The sequence below is a fragment of the Rhinopithecus roxellana genome, chromosome 2 (assembly GCF_007565055.1).
Source record: "Rhinopithecus roxellana isolate Shanxi Qingling chromosome 2, ASM756505v1, whole genome shotgun sequence".
Taxonomy (NCBI): domain Eukaryota; kingdom Metazoa; phylum Chordata; class Mammalia; order Primates; family Cercopithecidae; genus Rhinopithecus; species Rhinopithecus roxellana.
Genome location: NC_044550.1, coordinates 64,564,261 through 64,581,187, shown reverse-complemented (window position 1 = coordinate 64,581,187; position 16,927 = coordinate 64,564,261). Strand labels below are relative to the sequence as shown.

The 16,927-nt window shown below is 40.5% G+C and overlaps 1 protein-coding gene and 1 non-coding gene across 8 annotated transcripts in view; both read right to left on the bottom strand.

Moving 5' to 3' along the window:
• Window positions 1-16,927, bottom strand: part of ABHD18 (abhydrolase domain containing 18) — a 70,694-nt gene that overhangs the window by 19,440 nt on the left and 34,327 nt on the right. For 6 of the 7 annotated variants that reach the window (XM_010389017.2, XM_030917079.1, XM_030917072.1 and 3 more), the window contains 3 exons: window positions 4,338-4,416; window positions 4,145-4,229; window positions 1,949-1,976 (listed from right to left, as the gene is read on the bottom strand). In XM_010389017.2, coding sequence (XP_010387319.1) covers window positions 1,949-1,976; window positions 4,145-4,229; window positions 4,338-4,416 — 192 coding nt within the window. Of the gene's footprint in view, window positions 1-1,948; window positions 1,977-3,713; window positions 3,792-4,144; window positions 4,230-4,337; window positions 4,417-16,927 lie in introns of those variants that run through there. The other variant, XM_030917095.1, reaches the window with a different exon arrangement.
• On the bottom strand, window positions 14,779-14,942 carry LOC115896004. Its single transcript, XR_004056039.1, has one exon. It is a non-coding gene; the product is annotated as a U1 spliceosomal RNA (small nuclear RNA).

Here is a 16,927-nt window from a genome sequence, read left to right as displayed (position 1 = left end):
AAGTCACTACTCTTTCCTGCATCATTGCAATAGCTTCCTATTTGTTTTCTCTGTTGCTTTATTTATTTTTTATTTATTTTTTGAGACGGAGTCTTCACTCTGTTGCCCAGGCTGGAGTGCAGTGGCATGATCTCCGCTCACTGCAAGCTCCGCCTCCCAGCTTCACGTGATTCTCCTGCCTCAGCCTCCCCAGCAGCTGGGGACTACAGGCGCCCGCCACCACACCCGGCTCATTTTTTGTATTCTTCAGTAGAGACGGGGTTTCACCGTGTTAGCCAGGATGGCCTCGATCTCCTGACCTTCTGATCCACCCGCCTCGGCCTCCCAAAGTACTGGGATTACAGGCGTGAGCCACCGCGCCCGGCTTGTTTTCTCTGTTGCTACTCTTGCCCCAGTAAACCAAAGTAGGTCTTAAAAAATATAAATCAGGCCACTCATCTGCTTAAAGTCCTCTAGACACTTCCCCTTGCACTTTCAGATCATTCACATTCAAAGCATGATGGCCTTTCACAATCCGGTCCTTGTCTTTTATTTTTTATTTATTTATTTATTTATTTTTAAGACAGAGTCTTGTTCTGTGGTCTAGGCTGGAGTGCAGCGGCATGGTACTGGCTCACTGCAACCTCCGTCTCCTGGGTTCAAGTGATTCTCCCGCCTTGGCCTCCCCAGTAGCTGGGGCTATAGGTGCATACCACCACTCCTGGCTAATTTTTGTATTTTTAGTAGAGACAGGGTTTTATCATGTTGGTCAGGCTGTTTTTGAACTACTGACCCCAAGTGACCCACCCACCTTGGCCTCCCAAAGTGCTGGGATTATAGGTGTGAGCCACTGTACCCGGCCCTTGCCTATCTTTCTGACCTCATCTTGTACTACTCTCCCCTCCTGATGCTTACATGGGGCTTTTCATTTACTTTTCCTTCTCTGTGGCTGATCTTCTTCCAAGTCTTCATGCAGGTGGCTCCTTCTCATTATGTTTTCATATATAATACTGTTACTACACTGCACCCCATATTATTCTTTATATAATTGCCCTGCTTTACTTCATTCATTGGGTATTGATAAATATCTGAAATCACCTTATTTATTGTTATCTATCTCCCACACTACAATACGAACTTTATGAGAAAATGTTGTCTTATTGTTGCAGTATTCCCAGGGTCTAGGTTCAAATACTTATTGAATAAACCAAATGAGACACAGTATAGATTATGGAAACGCCTTGAAGTTTATCATTTTAAAAGAATGAAAAGAGAAAGTTTATCTTCAGATTTTCTATACTATTCATTGTAAGAATAAAGTGTCTAATTACACAATGTAAATGTACCTTAAAAAGGAAAAGGTAGGCTGGGCACGGTGGCTCACGCCTATAATCCCAGCACTTTGGGAGGCCAAGGTAGGCGGATCACTTGAGGTTAGGAGTTTGAGACCAGCCTGACCAACATGGTGAAAGCCCATCTCTACTAAACATACAAAAATTAGCTGGGTGTGGTGGTGCATGTCTATAATTCCAGCTACCTGGGAGGCTAAGGCAGGAGAATTGCTTGAACAAGGGAGGCAGAGTTTGCAGTGAGCTGAGATCGCACCAGTGCACTCCAGCCTGGGCGATGGAATGACTCCGTCTCAAAAAAAAAAAAAAAAAAAGTAAAAAAATAAAAACCAAAAAGGGAAAAGGTTTTATCATTTCTTCATTTACAGTTTCACAACTAAACTATATATTAAGTCTACCTATTAAAATTTTTTATTGTATTTCCTTAACAGACATTAAAATGCAAAAATCTTAAAAATAAAAATTAAAGTCAGTATTCATACTACAGTTTTATAACAGAACTCACCCCCCATAATATTGAGATATTCAATTTAGAAATGGTTAACTGAAGGCAACCAAAATTTTAATACTGCTGGATATTTGGTAAAAAGACTGCAAAAATGAAGGTGATATATACTTACATTTGGTCCTTGGGTTTCCTGCAGCCATTTAAGAATGTGGGTCAAAGAGAAAGTTTTAAAATAATTAAATAATTTTGTTTGAGAGTACATTAAGTAGTTAAATTTTCTACAATTTAATACTGAAGTAACTCCATTCTAATTCTCTTAAGTAGGCTGTTTAGAAGTTCTTAAATTTTCAACTTAATTATTTTCCTTTTTATTAAAAAAAAAAACCCAGCTTTATTGATATCATCATATGTCACATAATTCAGCCAATAAAGTATGCCTATTAATGTTTTCAGTAAATTAACAGGGTTGTACAATCTTCAATTTAAATTTTAAATGAGGTTTATTGATTTTTTATTTATATAATTTTTATTATAGAAAATCCAAAAAGTACTAAAAAGCAGATTAAAGAACAACTACTTAATCTACAGACAACCAGATTACATTTTGGTATATTTCTCTTTATGTACGGTTTTTTTTTTTTTTTTTTTTTTTTGAGGCACAATGTTGCTCTGTCACCTAGGTTGGAGTGCAGGCAGCTCACTGCAACTTCTGCCTCTTGGGTTCAAGCGATTCTCCTGCCTCAGCCTCCCACGTAGCTGGGATTACAGGCGCACGCCACCATACCCAGTTAATTTTTGTATTTTCAGTAGAGATGGAGTTTTGCCACGTTGGCCAGGCTGGTCTCAAACTCCTGACCTCAGGTGATCCTCCTGCCTCGGTCTCCCAAAGTGCTGGGATTACAGGCGTTGAGCCACCGTGCCAGGCCAATGCACAGTTTTTGCTTTGGATTTTGTTTTCAGTTTTTTTGCATACCTGTGCCACACCGTAGAGTCTATATCCTATTTTCTTTTCTTTTCTTTTTTTTTTTTTTTGAGACAGAGTTTTACTCTTTTTGCCCAGGCTGGAGTGCAATGGCGTGATCTTGGCTCACTGCAATTTTCTCCTAGATTCAAGTGATTCTCCTGCCTCAGTCTCCTGAGAAGTTGGGATTACAGGCATGTGCCAGCATGCCAGGTTAATTTTATATTTTTAGCAGAGATGGGGTTTCACCATGTTGGCCAGGCTGGTCTCGAACTCCTCACCTCAGATGATTTGCCCACCTCAGCCTCCCAAAGTGCTGGGATTACAGGCGTGAGCCACTGCACCTGGCCTATATCCTATTTTCACATCAGAAATACTTGTCATACATTATTGTAAGCTTTTTAATAATAAGAGTTAAAACTTACTGAATGCTTATTATTTATCAGGCACTGTTCTAGATAGTATTAATCATTTAATAACCTCAATAACCTAAGAGATTATTCCCATTTATCAGTGAGAAAATTGAGGTACTAAAAGGTTATGTAATAGCCAAGGTCACAAAGGTAGTAAGAGGTAGAGAAATCAATATAACACAGGTAGAGAAATAAATGTAACACAACCAATTGCATAAAATTCCAATATTATGAACCACAGTTTACATAACTATTTCTATTTTAGACATTGAGCTATTTCTAATGCTTTACTGTCTAAACTAAAGCTATACAAACATGTTTTTGTTATTTAATTATTTCTTAGTTTTTATCCTTAGAATAAATTTCCCAGAATCAAAATCATTTTGTCAAGGGATATGATGTTTCAAAGCTCCTGATACACATGGTAAAAAATGTTTTCCCAAATGGCTGAACTAATTTTCAGTCATTAATAACAAGAGTGCCCATTTCAAAGCAGCCTCACCAGTACTGTGTTTTTTTTTTTAAATAGGTGATCATTATTGTTTTAACTCTACATTTATTACCAGCAACGTTGAACATTTCTTTATATCTATGCATCAGTTTCATTTCTTCTTCTGTGAATAGTCTGACGTCATCTTGAAAATTAAGTTAAGAACTGTCTAAACCTCAACTGATAATGTAAATGCATTTAAAACATGAGTGTTTCCTTAATAGTAAACATTTGACTTACTAATATTAAAAATCTAGCATAAGTCTCCCAAGAAATAGAAGTACAATTTCTTTACTGCACAATAGAAGTACAATCCTTATGTTAATTTTTAAGAGGCATGAAATAGTCTTTCTCTCCTTTTGATTATTACTTCTTAAGTATTTTCTGAACTGATGACTAAATTTAACTGGTTTAGAAAACTTGGTTACTATCATTCCTTTTGATGACTAACTATATTAATAAATAAACAAGGCAAAAGACTTCTTAGATATCACAAAAGGATATAATAAGGGTTTTCTAACAATAAAGAAGCCATTCGGGCTTCTTTAATCATAGGACGGGCCATTAGTGTTCGTCGCCTCCAGTAATGCTAAGGAAAGAAAAGAACACATACTCAAAAGAATACAGTAGCCCCATCTGTTAAGGAGAATATGTTAACAAATTATCTGGAAATTAAAGCATTATAATAAAGTCTTACATGATCTCCTGTTCCAGCAAGATGAATGCATACAGGCCTATATTTGCTGTTCCATTCTTTAGGCACAATGAATTGGAACCTATTTTTAAAAGCAAAGACTTATCAATAAAATTCTCTTTAAAGGGCTTTCAATAAAAACTTTCAATTCTTAAAAATTATTTGAGAGAAAAGATCTGTCGAAATTTTAACATTCAAATTGTAATTAACTAAATTAAGTTGTCCAAACGCTACAAAGATATTGTAAATCTGCCTTCTGTTAGGATATTAAAATATTAAATACAACATAAACACAGAATTTATTGTCACTATTCTTTACCTTGTTCAATATCACAATTTTATAAATACATAAAGAAATTTTCTTATCTTGTAGAGACACCACCGTATATGAGTAAGTCTTAAAAGAAGTAACTATTGGCTGAGCGCAGTGGCTCACGCCTATAATCCCAGTACTTTGGGAGGCTGAGGAAGGTGGATCACCTGAGGTTGGGAGTTCGAGACCAGCCTGACCAACATGGAAGAACCCTGTCTCTACTAAAAATACAAATAAAATTAGCCAGGCATGCCTGTAATCCCAGCTACTCGGGAGGCTGAGGCAGTAGAAGCGCTAGAACCCAGGAGGCAGAGGTTATAGTGAGCCAAGATCATACCACCGCACTCCAGCCCGGGCGACACAGCGAGACTCCGTCCCAAAAAAAAAAAAAAGAAAAAGAAAAAAAAGGAACAGAGTCTCGCTCTGTCACCCAGGCTAGAGTGCGGTGGCACGATCTCGGCTCACTGCAACCTCTGCCTCCCAACTTCAAGCACTTCTCCTGCCTCAGCCTCCTGAGTAGCTAGGACTTCAGGTCCACGCCACTGTGCCTGGTTAATTTTTGTATTTTTAGCAGAGATGGCGTTTCACCATGTTGGCCAGATTGGTCTCAAACTTCTGACCTTGTGATCCACCCGCCTCAGCCTCCCAAAGTTCTGGGATTACAGGTGTGAGACACCGTGCCTGGCCAAAAGAAATAACTCTTTAGATATAGCTCTGACTTTTCCTCTTTGCAAAAGAAATGCTTGGCTGTACAAGCTGTTGATGAATCAATAAAATAGTTTGTCTTTTTAAAAAACTTTTAGTATATGATAGAATCTGACTCATTAAAATGTTGATATTTACAAGTCAAGTCAATCCATGCCAGAAAACAAAAAACACAAATGCGCAGATAGTTTTCTCTATTTGTCTTTTTTTTTTTTTTTGAGACAGGGTATTGCTGTTACCTAGGATGGAGTGCCGCAGCATGATCACAGCTCACTGAAGCCTTAACTTCCTGGGCTCAAGTGATCCTCCCACTTCAGCCTCCCAAGTAGCTGGGATTACAGGTATCTGCTACTAAGCCCAGCTAATTTTTTGTTTTTTGAGAACATGGGGTCTCGCTATGTTGCCTAGGCTGGTCTCAAACTCCTAGACTCAAGCGATCCTCCTGCCTTAGCCTCCCAAAGTGCTGGGATTACAGGCATGAGCCATTGCACCTGGCCTTTGTTTTTTTCTTATTGTAGTATTTTGGTCCTCATTTAATGTTTTATGTTTTTTCTTTTAACCTGTATGACTTCTCTATTTTTTTTAACTGTGTTAGGATATACATATCATAAAATTTACAATTTTAACCATTTTTTTTTTTTTTAGAGACAAGGTCTCACGTTTTTGCCCAAGGTGGAGTGCAGTGACACAATTATGGCTCACTGCAGCCCAGACCTCCTGGGCTCAAGCAATCCTCCCACCTCAGCCTCTCAAGCAGGTGGGACTACAGGCATGTGCTATCACACCTGACTCATTTCTTTCTTTCTTTTTTTTTTTTTTTTTTTGAGAGACGGAGTTTCGCTCTTGTTGCCCAGGCTGGAGTACAATGACGTGATCTCGGCTCACTGCAACTTCCGCCTCCCAGGTTCAGGCGATTCTCCTGCCTCAGCCTCCTGAGTAGCTGGGATTACAGGCATGCACCACCACACCCAGCTAATTTTGTATTTTAAGTAGAGATGCAGCTTCTCCATGTTAGTCAGGTTGGTCTTGAACGGCTAATTTCTTTTATTTTTTGAAGAGACAGAGTCTTCTTATGTTGCCCCAGATGATCTTGAACTCCTGGGTTGAAGTGATCCTCCCGCCATGGCCTCCCGAATAACTGTGATTATGGACATGAGTCCCCACACCTGTCCGTTTTAACCATTTTTAAGTGTATGATTCAGTGGCATTAAGTACAGTAACGTTGTGCAACCATCACTACCATCTATCTTCAAAACATTTTCATCTTCCCAAACTCATTTCTCATTTTAATTTTCTTAGCAGTTCATATTTTAGAATTACTGTCATAGGAAAAGACTGTACTGTCACCTGAAGGTTTGACCTGAGGTGACTAGATTCTCAAGCAACATAAAACCTCAATTCTGAGCTGAAAACTTTGCTTGGACAGAATGGGTAATATCACCACTTATCCACCGTCAATAAATTGCAGAATAGAACAAAGACAAATACATTTAGGATGGTTTAAGAATTATTTCTGTTTTGTGCTCATGGGAACTCTTAATTTTCAATTCCATAATGAGAACTGCCACTGTTAACTAACACCTTTGCTTCATTTTGCATTCTGAGCATTATCCTGTTTCCTGATATTTTAAAGATTTTGGGGAAATGAAAACATTTAAGAATTTTTTCAGTAGAAAGCTGGACATCTCTGCTATTATTTGTACTTTCCTTTTGTTCCATAGCAATGCATGTAGTGACTTCATTATTGGATAATAGCTTTAATAGAAGTTTTTATTGTAGTATTAACTAACTACCCACCTAATTAATTTCAGTAATCAGTCTGCTCAAATTCGACTATCTTCTAACAGTCTTCCCCAGTGTCCCATGATGAATGGGTATAGGCCATGTGACTCCTCTGCCACAGCTGACTGGGCCAAGCATAAGCCAAGTTAGGGCAATGAGATTTGCTCTTTTGGTAATACGGAATTGGGACAGACTATAGTTAGATTCTGTGGAGCTTGGATATGAAAGCTTTTGGATATGGCACAACCCCGTCTCTATTAAAAACACAAAATTAGCTAGACATGGTGGCGAGTGCCTATAATCCCAGCCACTTGGGAGACTGAGGCAGGAGAATCACTTGACTCTGGGAGGCCGAGGTTGCAGTCAGCCAAGATTGCAGGGCCACTCCACTCCAACCTGGGTGACAGAGCAAGACTCCATCTCAAAGAAAAAAAAAAAAAAAAAGAGAGATGGAGCCTTGCTCTGTCGCCCAGGCTGGAGTGCAGTATCACAATCTTAGCTCACCACAACCTCCGTCTCCCGGGTTCAAGTGATTCTCCTGCCTCAGCCTGCAGAGTAGCTGAGATTACAGGTGTTCACCACCATGCCCAGCTAATTTTTGCATTTTTAGTAGAAATGGGGGTTTCGCCATATTGGCCAGGCTGGTCTCGAACTCCTGACCTCAGGTGATCCACCCGCGTAGGTCTCCCGAAGTGCTAGGATTACAGGCGTGAGCCACCATGCCTCGTTCCAACATGTTTCTAACAGGAATCTCAGAAAAGAATGGAGACAAAACAGGATAAAAAAAAGTGGCAAAAATAATAGATGAAAATTTATCTGTTTTTTTTCCAAACTGAAAGGGTCTTCTGAGTGGCAGGCACAAAGAATTAAAAAACAACAACAACAACAACATCTAACCACTAAGGATACAGAAAAGACCACAAAAGTTTCTAGAGAGAAACAACTGGTTACCTACAAAAGTAGAAGAATCAAGTTGGTATCAAGCATTTCATCAATAATGCTGGAAGACAAAAAAACACAGCAAAACCTTCTAAATTCTGAAGGAAGTTATTCTGAACCAAGAATTACATGAGTAGGCAAGGGGTTAACTAAGTATGAGGGATAATAAAGTCATTTTTACATATGAATAACTCAGAAATTTACTATCTACAGAACCTCAAGGAAAAAAGTATCAGAAGCTATAAGGACAACACTAGCACATCAAAAAGTTATCCACTACAATCAAGTGGGCTTTTATTCCTGGGGTGCAAGATTGGTTCAATATGTGCATATTAATAAAGGTTGTTCACCACATAAACAGACTTACAAAAACCACATGATCATCTCAATAGATACAGAAAAGGCTTTTGATAAAATTCAACATCACTTCATGTTAAAAACCTTCAATAAATTGGGCATCAAAGGAAGATACCTCAAAATAATAAGAGCCATCTATGACAAGCCCACAGCCAACACCATACTAAATAGGCAAAAGCTAGAAGCATTCCCCTTGAGAACTGGAACAAAACAAGGATTCCCATTCTCACTACCACTATTCAACACAGTATTGGAAATCCTAACCAGAACAATCAGGCAACAGAAAAAAAATAAAAGGCATCCAGGCCGGGCGCGGTGGCTCAAGTCTGTAATCCCAGCACTTTGGGAGGCCAAGACGGGCGGATCACGAGGTCAGGAGATCGAGACCATCCTGGCTAACACGGTGAAACCCCGTCTCTACTAAAAACTACAAAAAACTAGCCAGGCGAGGTAGCGGCGCCTGTAGTCCCAGCTACTCGGGAGGCTGAGGCAGGAGAATGGCGTGAACCCGGAAGGCGGAGCTTGCAGTGAGCTGAGATCCGGCCACAGCACTCCAGCCCGGGTGACAGAGCGAGACTCCGTCTCAAAAAAAAAATAAAATAAAATAAAAGGCATCCAAATAGAAACAGAGGAAGTCAATTATCTCTCTTTGCAGTCAATATAATGTTATACCTCAAAAACCCCATAGACTCTGCTAGAAGGCTCTCAGAACTAATAAATAACTTCAGTAAAGTTTCAAGATAGAGATAGAAGATTAATGTATAAAGCTCAGTAACATTTCTTTCTTTTTTTTTTTTTTTTTTGAGACAGAGTCTCGCTCTGTCGCCCAGGCTGGAGTGCAGTGGCCGGATCTCAGCTCACTGCAAGCTGTGCCTCCCGGGTTCACACCATTTCCCTGCCTCAGCCTCCCAAGTAGCTGGGACTACAGGCGCCTGCCACCACGCCTGGCTAGTTTTTTTTTTGTAGTTTTTTTTTTTGTATTTTTTTAGTAGAGACAGGATTTCACCATGGTAGCCAGGATGGTCTCGATCTCCTGACCTCGCGATCCGCCCGTCTCAGCCTCCCAAAGTGCTGGGATTACAGGCTTGAGCCACTGCACCCGGCCCGCTCAGTAACATTTCTATACACCAATAACATCCAAGCTGAGAGCCAAATCAAGAACACAATCTCATTTATAATAGCCACACAACCACACACACAGAAACCTAGGAATACAGCTTACCAAGGAGGTATAAGATCTCTACAACGAGAATTACAAAACACTACTGAAAGAAATCAGAGACAACATAAACAAATGGAAAAACATTCCATGCTCGTGGATAGGAAGAATCAATAGTTAAAATGGCTGTACTGTCCAAAGCAATTCACGGATTCAATGCCATTCCTATAAAACTACCAAAACCAATTTTGATACAATTAGAAAAATTACTTTTTTTTTTTTTTTGAGACGGAGTCTTGCTCTGTCACCCAGGCTGGAGTGCAGTGGCCGGATCTCAGCTCACTGCAAGCTCCGCCTCCCAGGTTCACGCCATTCTCCTGCCTCAGCCTCCCGAGTAGCTGGGACTACAGGCGCCAACCACCTCGCCTGGCTAGTTTTTTTTGGTATTTTTTAGTAGAGACGGGGTTTCACTGTGTTCGCCAGGATGGTCTCAATCTCCTGACCTCGTGATCCACCCATCTTGGCCTCCCAAAGTGCTGGGATTATAGGCTTGAGCCACTGCACCCGGCCTAGAAAAATTATTCTAAAATTCATATACGGAACTGAAAAAGAGCATGAATCACCAAAGCAATCTTAAGCGAAAAAAGCAAAGCTGGAAGCATCACATTACCCAACTTCAAACTATACTACAAGGCTATAGTAACCAAAACAGCATGGTACTGGTATGTTGGTATAAAAACAGACACATAGACCAATGGAACAGCATATAGAACGCAGAAATAAAGCCACACACCTACAACCACCTGATCTTCGGCAAAGTCAACAATAGCAGACAAAAGAGAAAGGACTCCCTATTCAATAAATGGTGTCAGGATAGCTGGCTGACCATATGCAGAAGATTGAAATTGGACCCATTCCTTTCACCATAAACAAAAATTAACTCAAGATGGATTAATGGCTTTAATGTAATACCTAAAACAATAAAAACCCCAGAAGAAAAACCTAGGAAATTCTGGGTTCAGCCTTGATGATATGGTTTGGCTGTGTCCCCACCCAAATCTCATCTTTAATTTCCATGTGTTTTGCAAGGGACCTGGTGGGAAGTAGTTGAATCGTGGGGGCAGGTCTTTCCCATGCTGTTCTTGTGATAGTGAATAAGTCTCATGAGATCTGATGGTTTTTAAAAGGGGAGTTTCCCTGCACAGGCTCTCTTCTCTTGTCTGTCGCCATGTGAGACATGTCTTTCACCTTCGGCCATGACTATGGGGCTTTCTCAGCCACACGGACTGTTAAGTCCATTAAACCTCTTTCTTTTGTTTGCCCAGTATTGGGTATGTCTTTATCAGCAGTGTGAAAACAAACGAATACACTTGGCAAAGAATGTATAAGTCTCCAGAAGCAATTGCAACATAAAGAAAAGAGACAAGTGGGACCTAATTAAACTAAAGAGCTTCTGCACAGAAAAAAAAAAAAAAAAAAAAAAAAAGAAAGTAGCAACAGGCTGAGACAACCTACAGAAAGCAAGAAAAATATTCACAAACTTGCATTCAATAAAGGTCTAATATCCAGAATCTATAGTAAACTTAAACAATTTAACAAAAACCAAACAACCCCATTAAAAAACAGGCAAAAGATACAAACAGGCAGCCTTCAAAAGAATAATAATCCCATCACCCAGGTCATGAGCATAGTACCTGATAGGTAGCCTTCCTAGAGATTCCTCCAGAATCTGTATTATTTGCACTCATTTCTATAATGACCATGTATTACTTTGTAATTTTAAAACAATCTAAATGAGGGCTTTAGCTAATATGTTGTCACTGTTTTGTTTTTAAATAGAGTAAAATAATCCTGTTTTTACCCACATCAGCAACTCACCTTCACCTAGGAACCTCTTTCATTCTAAGCCATGGTAGGAACTAAGCCACCAGAAGGCTACTTTCTTATTTATTTTATTTTATTTTATTTTATTTTATTTTATTTTATTTTATTTTATTTTTTTTTTGAGACGGAGTCTCGCTGTGTCACCCAGGCTGGAGTGCAGTGGCCGGATCTCAGCTCACTGCAAGCTCCATCTCCCGGGTACAGGCCATTCTCCTGCCTCAGCCTCCCCAGTAGCTGGGACTACAGGCGCCCGCCACCTCACCCAGCTAGTGTTTTGCATTTTTTAGTAGAGACGGGGTTTCACTGTGTTAGCCAGGATGGTCTCGATCTCCTGACCTCGTGATCCGCCCGTCTCGGCCTCCCAAAGTGCTGGGATTACAGGCTTGAGCCACCGCGCCCGGCCTCTTATTTATTTTTAAATTCTATTTTTGAGATGCAGTCTCACTCTGTCACCCAGGCTGGAGTGCAGTGCTGTGATCTTGGCTCACTGTAACCTCCCATCTCCCAGGTTCAAGTGATTCTCCTGTCTCAGCCCCGAGTAGCTGGGATTACAGGCGCGCGCCACCATGCCCAGCTAATTTTTGTATTTTTAGTAGAGATGAGGTTTCACCATGTTGGCCAGGCTCATGTTTTAAAAATATATATATACATTTTATATATTTAAATGAGAGTCTGCGTATAATAACAAACTCCTTCACCTTGAGTAATCAAGAAATCAGTGAACAAGTGTATCACTTCCATAGTTGCATTAACTGCTTTGCTTTGGATTCTAGACACTAAAACCCACTATTTCATCCCAATAATCATTCAAAAGATTTTTAAAGTTCCTAAGTATGTAAAGCACCATAGTGGCAGAGTTAAAGACAAACTACAGACTTAGACAATTCATATAATTTAAAATGTAATGTTTATAGGTTACTAGAATAAACTGTTTTGCTTTTATCTTGTTTAGTTCTTTGCCTTTGTGGGGGGGCTACATTTAATAATGGCATTTGCAGAGAGAGGGAAGTGGAGAAAAACCAGAAAGACCTAAAGAATTAGAGCTGGATGCAATGGTGCCCACCTATAGTCCCAGCTACTTGGAAGGCTGATGGGTAGAATCACTTGAGTCCAGGAGTTTGAGACTAGCTTGGCCAACAGTGAGATCCAGTCTCTTAAAAAAAAAAAAAGTCAGCCGGGAGCAGAGGCTCACACCCGTAATCCTAGCACTTTGGGAGGCCGAGGCAGGTGGATCACAAGGTCAGGAGATCGAGACCATCCTGGCTAACACGGTAAAACCTCGTCTCTATTAAAAATACAAAAAATTAGCTGGGTGTGGTGGCGGGTGCCTGTAGTCCCAGTTACTCAGGAGGCTGAGGCAGGAGAATGGCGTGAACCCGGGAGGTGGAGCTTGCAGTGAGCCGAGATTGCACCACTGCACTCCAGCCTGGGCAACAAAGCGAGACTCCATCTCAAAAAAAAAAAAAAAAAAAAAGTCTTGAAAAATTTACAAAGAATAAGACAAATTAGACGAAGTCAAAGAAAGAGAGAGACAGAAAAGAGGAAGTGAGATAAAGAAGTGAAGCTGGGGATGGTGGCTCAGGCCTATAATCCCAGCACTGTGGGAGGCTGAGGCGGGAGGATCCCTTGAGCCCAGGAATTCAAGACCAGCCTAGGCAACATAGAGAGACCTTGTTCTCTACAAATAATAAAAATATTAGTTGGTTGTGGTGGTGCATGCCTGTAGTCCCAGCTACTCAGGAGGCTGAGGTTGGAGGCTCACCGGAGCCTGGGAGTTCAAGACTGCAGTGAGCTATGATCGCACTACTGCACTCCAGCCTGAGCAATAGAGCAAGGTGGTCAAAAAAAAAAAGAAAACAAACCCAAACAACAAAAAACAAACCAAAAAAAAAAAAAAAAAAAAACGAGGAGGAGGAGGAGAGGAAGAAGGTGGAGGAGGAGAAGAAAGAGAAGGACAAGGAGAAGAAGGAAGAATAAAGAAGCAGGGAAAGTGGAACAGAAAGTAAGGAGGGAGGGAGATGAGAGCTAATAAGAAATGACTAAGTTTTTCTCTGAGCCAACAGCTGCTATGGTTACGTATCTTTAATCACACATTTGCCTACTGCTGCTAGGTTGTACACTGCTTTTCTTAATCACTTGTTGCCTTTGACAAGGCTGAAAGCAGTACTCTACAAGTTTCAAACCACAAATTCCAAAAGGCAAATACCTAGCTTTTTGAGTCTAGAAGGAAGGCAGACTGAAGAGGGCTGAGATTCAAGGAAACTCTAATTTTAGTCATATGAAATGAGTATTCCTTCTACCCCGCCCTCAAAGAACTCCTTGCACTGATTCTGCCTAGTCTTTTGTTGTTACTTTTTCCTTTTTAAAATAAGAATATCCCTTTGACTGCCTAGTCTTTTGAAATGTAAGTCTTCAACACTCTTTCATCATATTTCCTGATCTCCAGAGAGTACAGTAAGATTGTGTATGTGGCCGGGCGCCGTGGCTCAAGCCTATAATCCCAGCACTTTGGGAGGGGCCGAGACGGGCAGATCACGAGGTCAGGAGATCGAGACCATCATGGCTAACACGGTGAAACCCTGTCTCTATTAAAAAAAAATACAAAAAACTAGCTGGGCGTGGTGGCGGGCACCTGTAGTCCCAGCTACTCGAGAGGCTGAGGCAGGAGAAGGGCATAAACCCGGGAGGCGGAGCTTGCAGTGAGCTGAGATCTGGCCACTGCACTCCAGCCTGGGCGACAGAGCGAGACTCCGTCTCAAAAAAAAAAAAAAAATTGTGTATGTACATCTGTATTAGATGCAAATCAATTAGAAAGTGTGTTGTGGGAAGTCAGTGACCCCGAACGGAGGGACCGGCTGGAGCCGAGGCAGAACATAAATTTTGAAGATTTCAGGGACCTTTATCAGTTGCCAAAATTGATATATTTTTTTTTTGAGGCAGAGTCTCTCGCTCTGTTGCCCAGGCTGGAGTGCAGTGGCCGGATCTCAGCTCACTGCAAGCTGCACCTCCCGGGTTTACGCCATTCTCCTGCCTCAGCCTCCTGAGTAGCTGGGACTACAGGCACCCGCCACCTTACCCAGCTAGTTTTTGTATTTTTTAGTAGAGACAGGGTTTCACCATGTTAGCCATGATGGTCTCGATCTCCTGACCTCGTGATCCGCCCGTCTTGGCCTCCCGAAGTGCTGGGATTACAGGCTTGAGCCACCGCGCCTGGCCAATTAATACTTTTATAATTTTTTACGCCTGTCTTTACTGCAATCTCTGAACATAAATTGTGAAGATTTCTTTTTTTTTTTTTTTTTTTACAGGGGAAAGCGCGAACGCAGTCCCCCACTACCACAAATTATGCAGTCGAGTTTCCCACATTTGGGGAAATCGCAGGGGTCAGCACATCCGGAGTGCAATGGATAAGCCTCGCCCTGGGAAAACCACCTTCGTGATCATGGTATCTCTCCTGCCAGGTAAGTATAATTGTGAAGATTTCATGGACATTTGTCACTTCTCCAATCAATACTCTTCTAATTTCTTATGGCTGTCTTTAATCTCTTAATCACATTAGCTTCGTAAGCTGAGAATGTACATCACCTCAGGACCACTATTGTACAAATGGATTGTAAAACATGTGTGTTTGAACAATATGAAATCAGTGCACCCTGAAAAAGAACAGAATAACAGAGATTTTCAGGGAACAAAGGAAGATACCTATAAGGTCTGACTACCTGCGGGGTTGGACAGAATAGAGCCATATTTTTCTTCTTGCAGAAAGCGAGTAGGAGAAATATCGCTGAATTCTTTTCCCAGCAAGGAATAACCCTGGGGAAGGAATGCATTCCTAGGGGCAGGTCTATAGACAGCCACTCTGGGATTATCTGTCTTATGCGACTGAGATAAGGACTGAAATACACCCTGGTCTCCTGCAGTACTCTCAGGCTTACTAGGATTGGGAAATTCCAGCCTGGTAAATTCTAGTCAGACTGGTTGTCTGCTCTTGAATCCTGTTTCCTGTTAAGATGTTTATCAAGACAATGCATGCACAGCAGGACATAGACCCTCATCAGTAATTCTAATTTTGCCTTTGCCTGTGATCATTATTGCCCTTTGAAGCATGTGATCATTGTGACCTACTCCCTGTTCATACACACCCTCCCCTTTCAAAATCCCTAATAAAAACTTGCTGGTTTTGTGGCTTGCGGTCACCATCACAGTCCTACCAATATGTGATGACACCCCTGGAGGCCCAGCTGTAAAATTTCTCTCTTTGTACTCTTTATTTCTCAGATTGGCCAACACTTAGGGAAAACAGAAAGAATGTATGTTGAAATATTGGGGGCTGGCTCCCCCGATAAAAGTGAAAAGGTGAGTGAATACTATTTATTTGAACAGTTAAATTTTGGCTCTGCTCAAGTCATATCACATTAGTTTTATAAAAGATTTTAGCTAAATACTGGTTTTCCAGCACATATAAATAAATATGTAGCTGTCTACTCCTTTTCCTCTACTAGTCTACACTCCTTTCAACTTTAATTTCTTTATTCCTGCCTGTATCTTTCCAGCAAGCCCTAATTCAGAAGTGAGAAGACGTTAAGTACCATATAGTTAAATAAATTACCTAAGGACAGGGAGCTGAGTGGCTGAGTCATGGCTGAGACATAAGTCTTCCTTATGTTAGACACAGGGAATTACCAGTACCTACACAGAATTTTTTATAGCCAAGGAAAATTTTTATGCAATTTTTTTTTTCCTTTTAAGAATGAGTAGAGAACTACTGAATGCCATTTATGCCATTTAAAGACAGTAAGAATGATTTTTAAAACATTGGCAAAAACTATTGTTGTAATCATTAGAAAAAAACAGAGCATAATATTAAAGTCTTATTTTTCCTGCTTATAACATTGAATTTACTAATTTAGTTACATACTTATATTTAAAATCATACATAAATACATTTAGATTTACTGCTGTTAAAATCATCAAAATAAAGTAGCAGTGAAAATTAAAGTATTATTTTTCCTGCTTATCTTTATTTTATTGATATGTATTTAATAAAATTTAAATTTAAATTTTATTTTTTATTTTTTCATTTTTTTATTTTTTTGAGACCGAGTCTAAATCTGTTGCCCAGGCTGGATTGCAGTGGCACGATCTCGGCTCACTGCAAGCTCCACCTCCCGGGTTCACGCCATTCTCCTGCCTCAGCCTCCCGAGTAGCTGGGACTACAGGTGCCTGCCACCACGCCCGGCTAATTTTTTGTATTTTTTTAGTAGAGATGGGGTTTCACGGTATTAGCCAGGATGGTCTCTATCTCCTGACCTCGTGATCTGCCCGCCTCGGCCTCCCAAAGTGCTGGGATTACAGGCGTGAGCCACCGCGCCCGGCCTAATTTTTAATTTTAAAGTTTAATGTATATATATTTAAAATCACATGAGTCTATTAATTTAGAAATACTGCTCTTT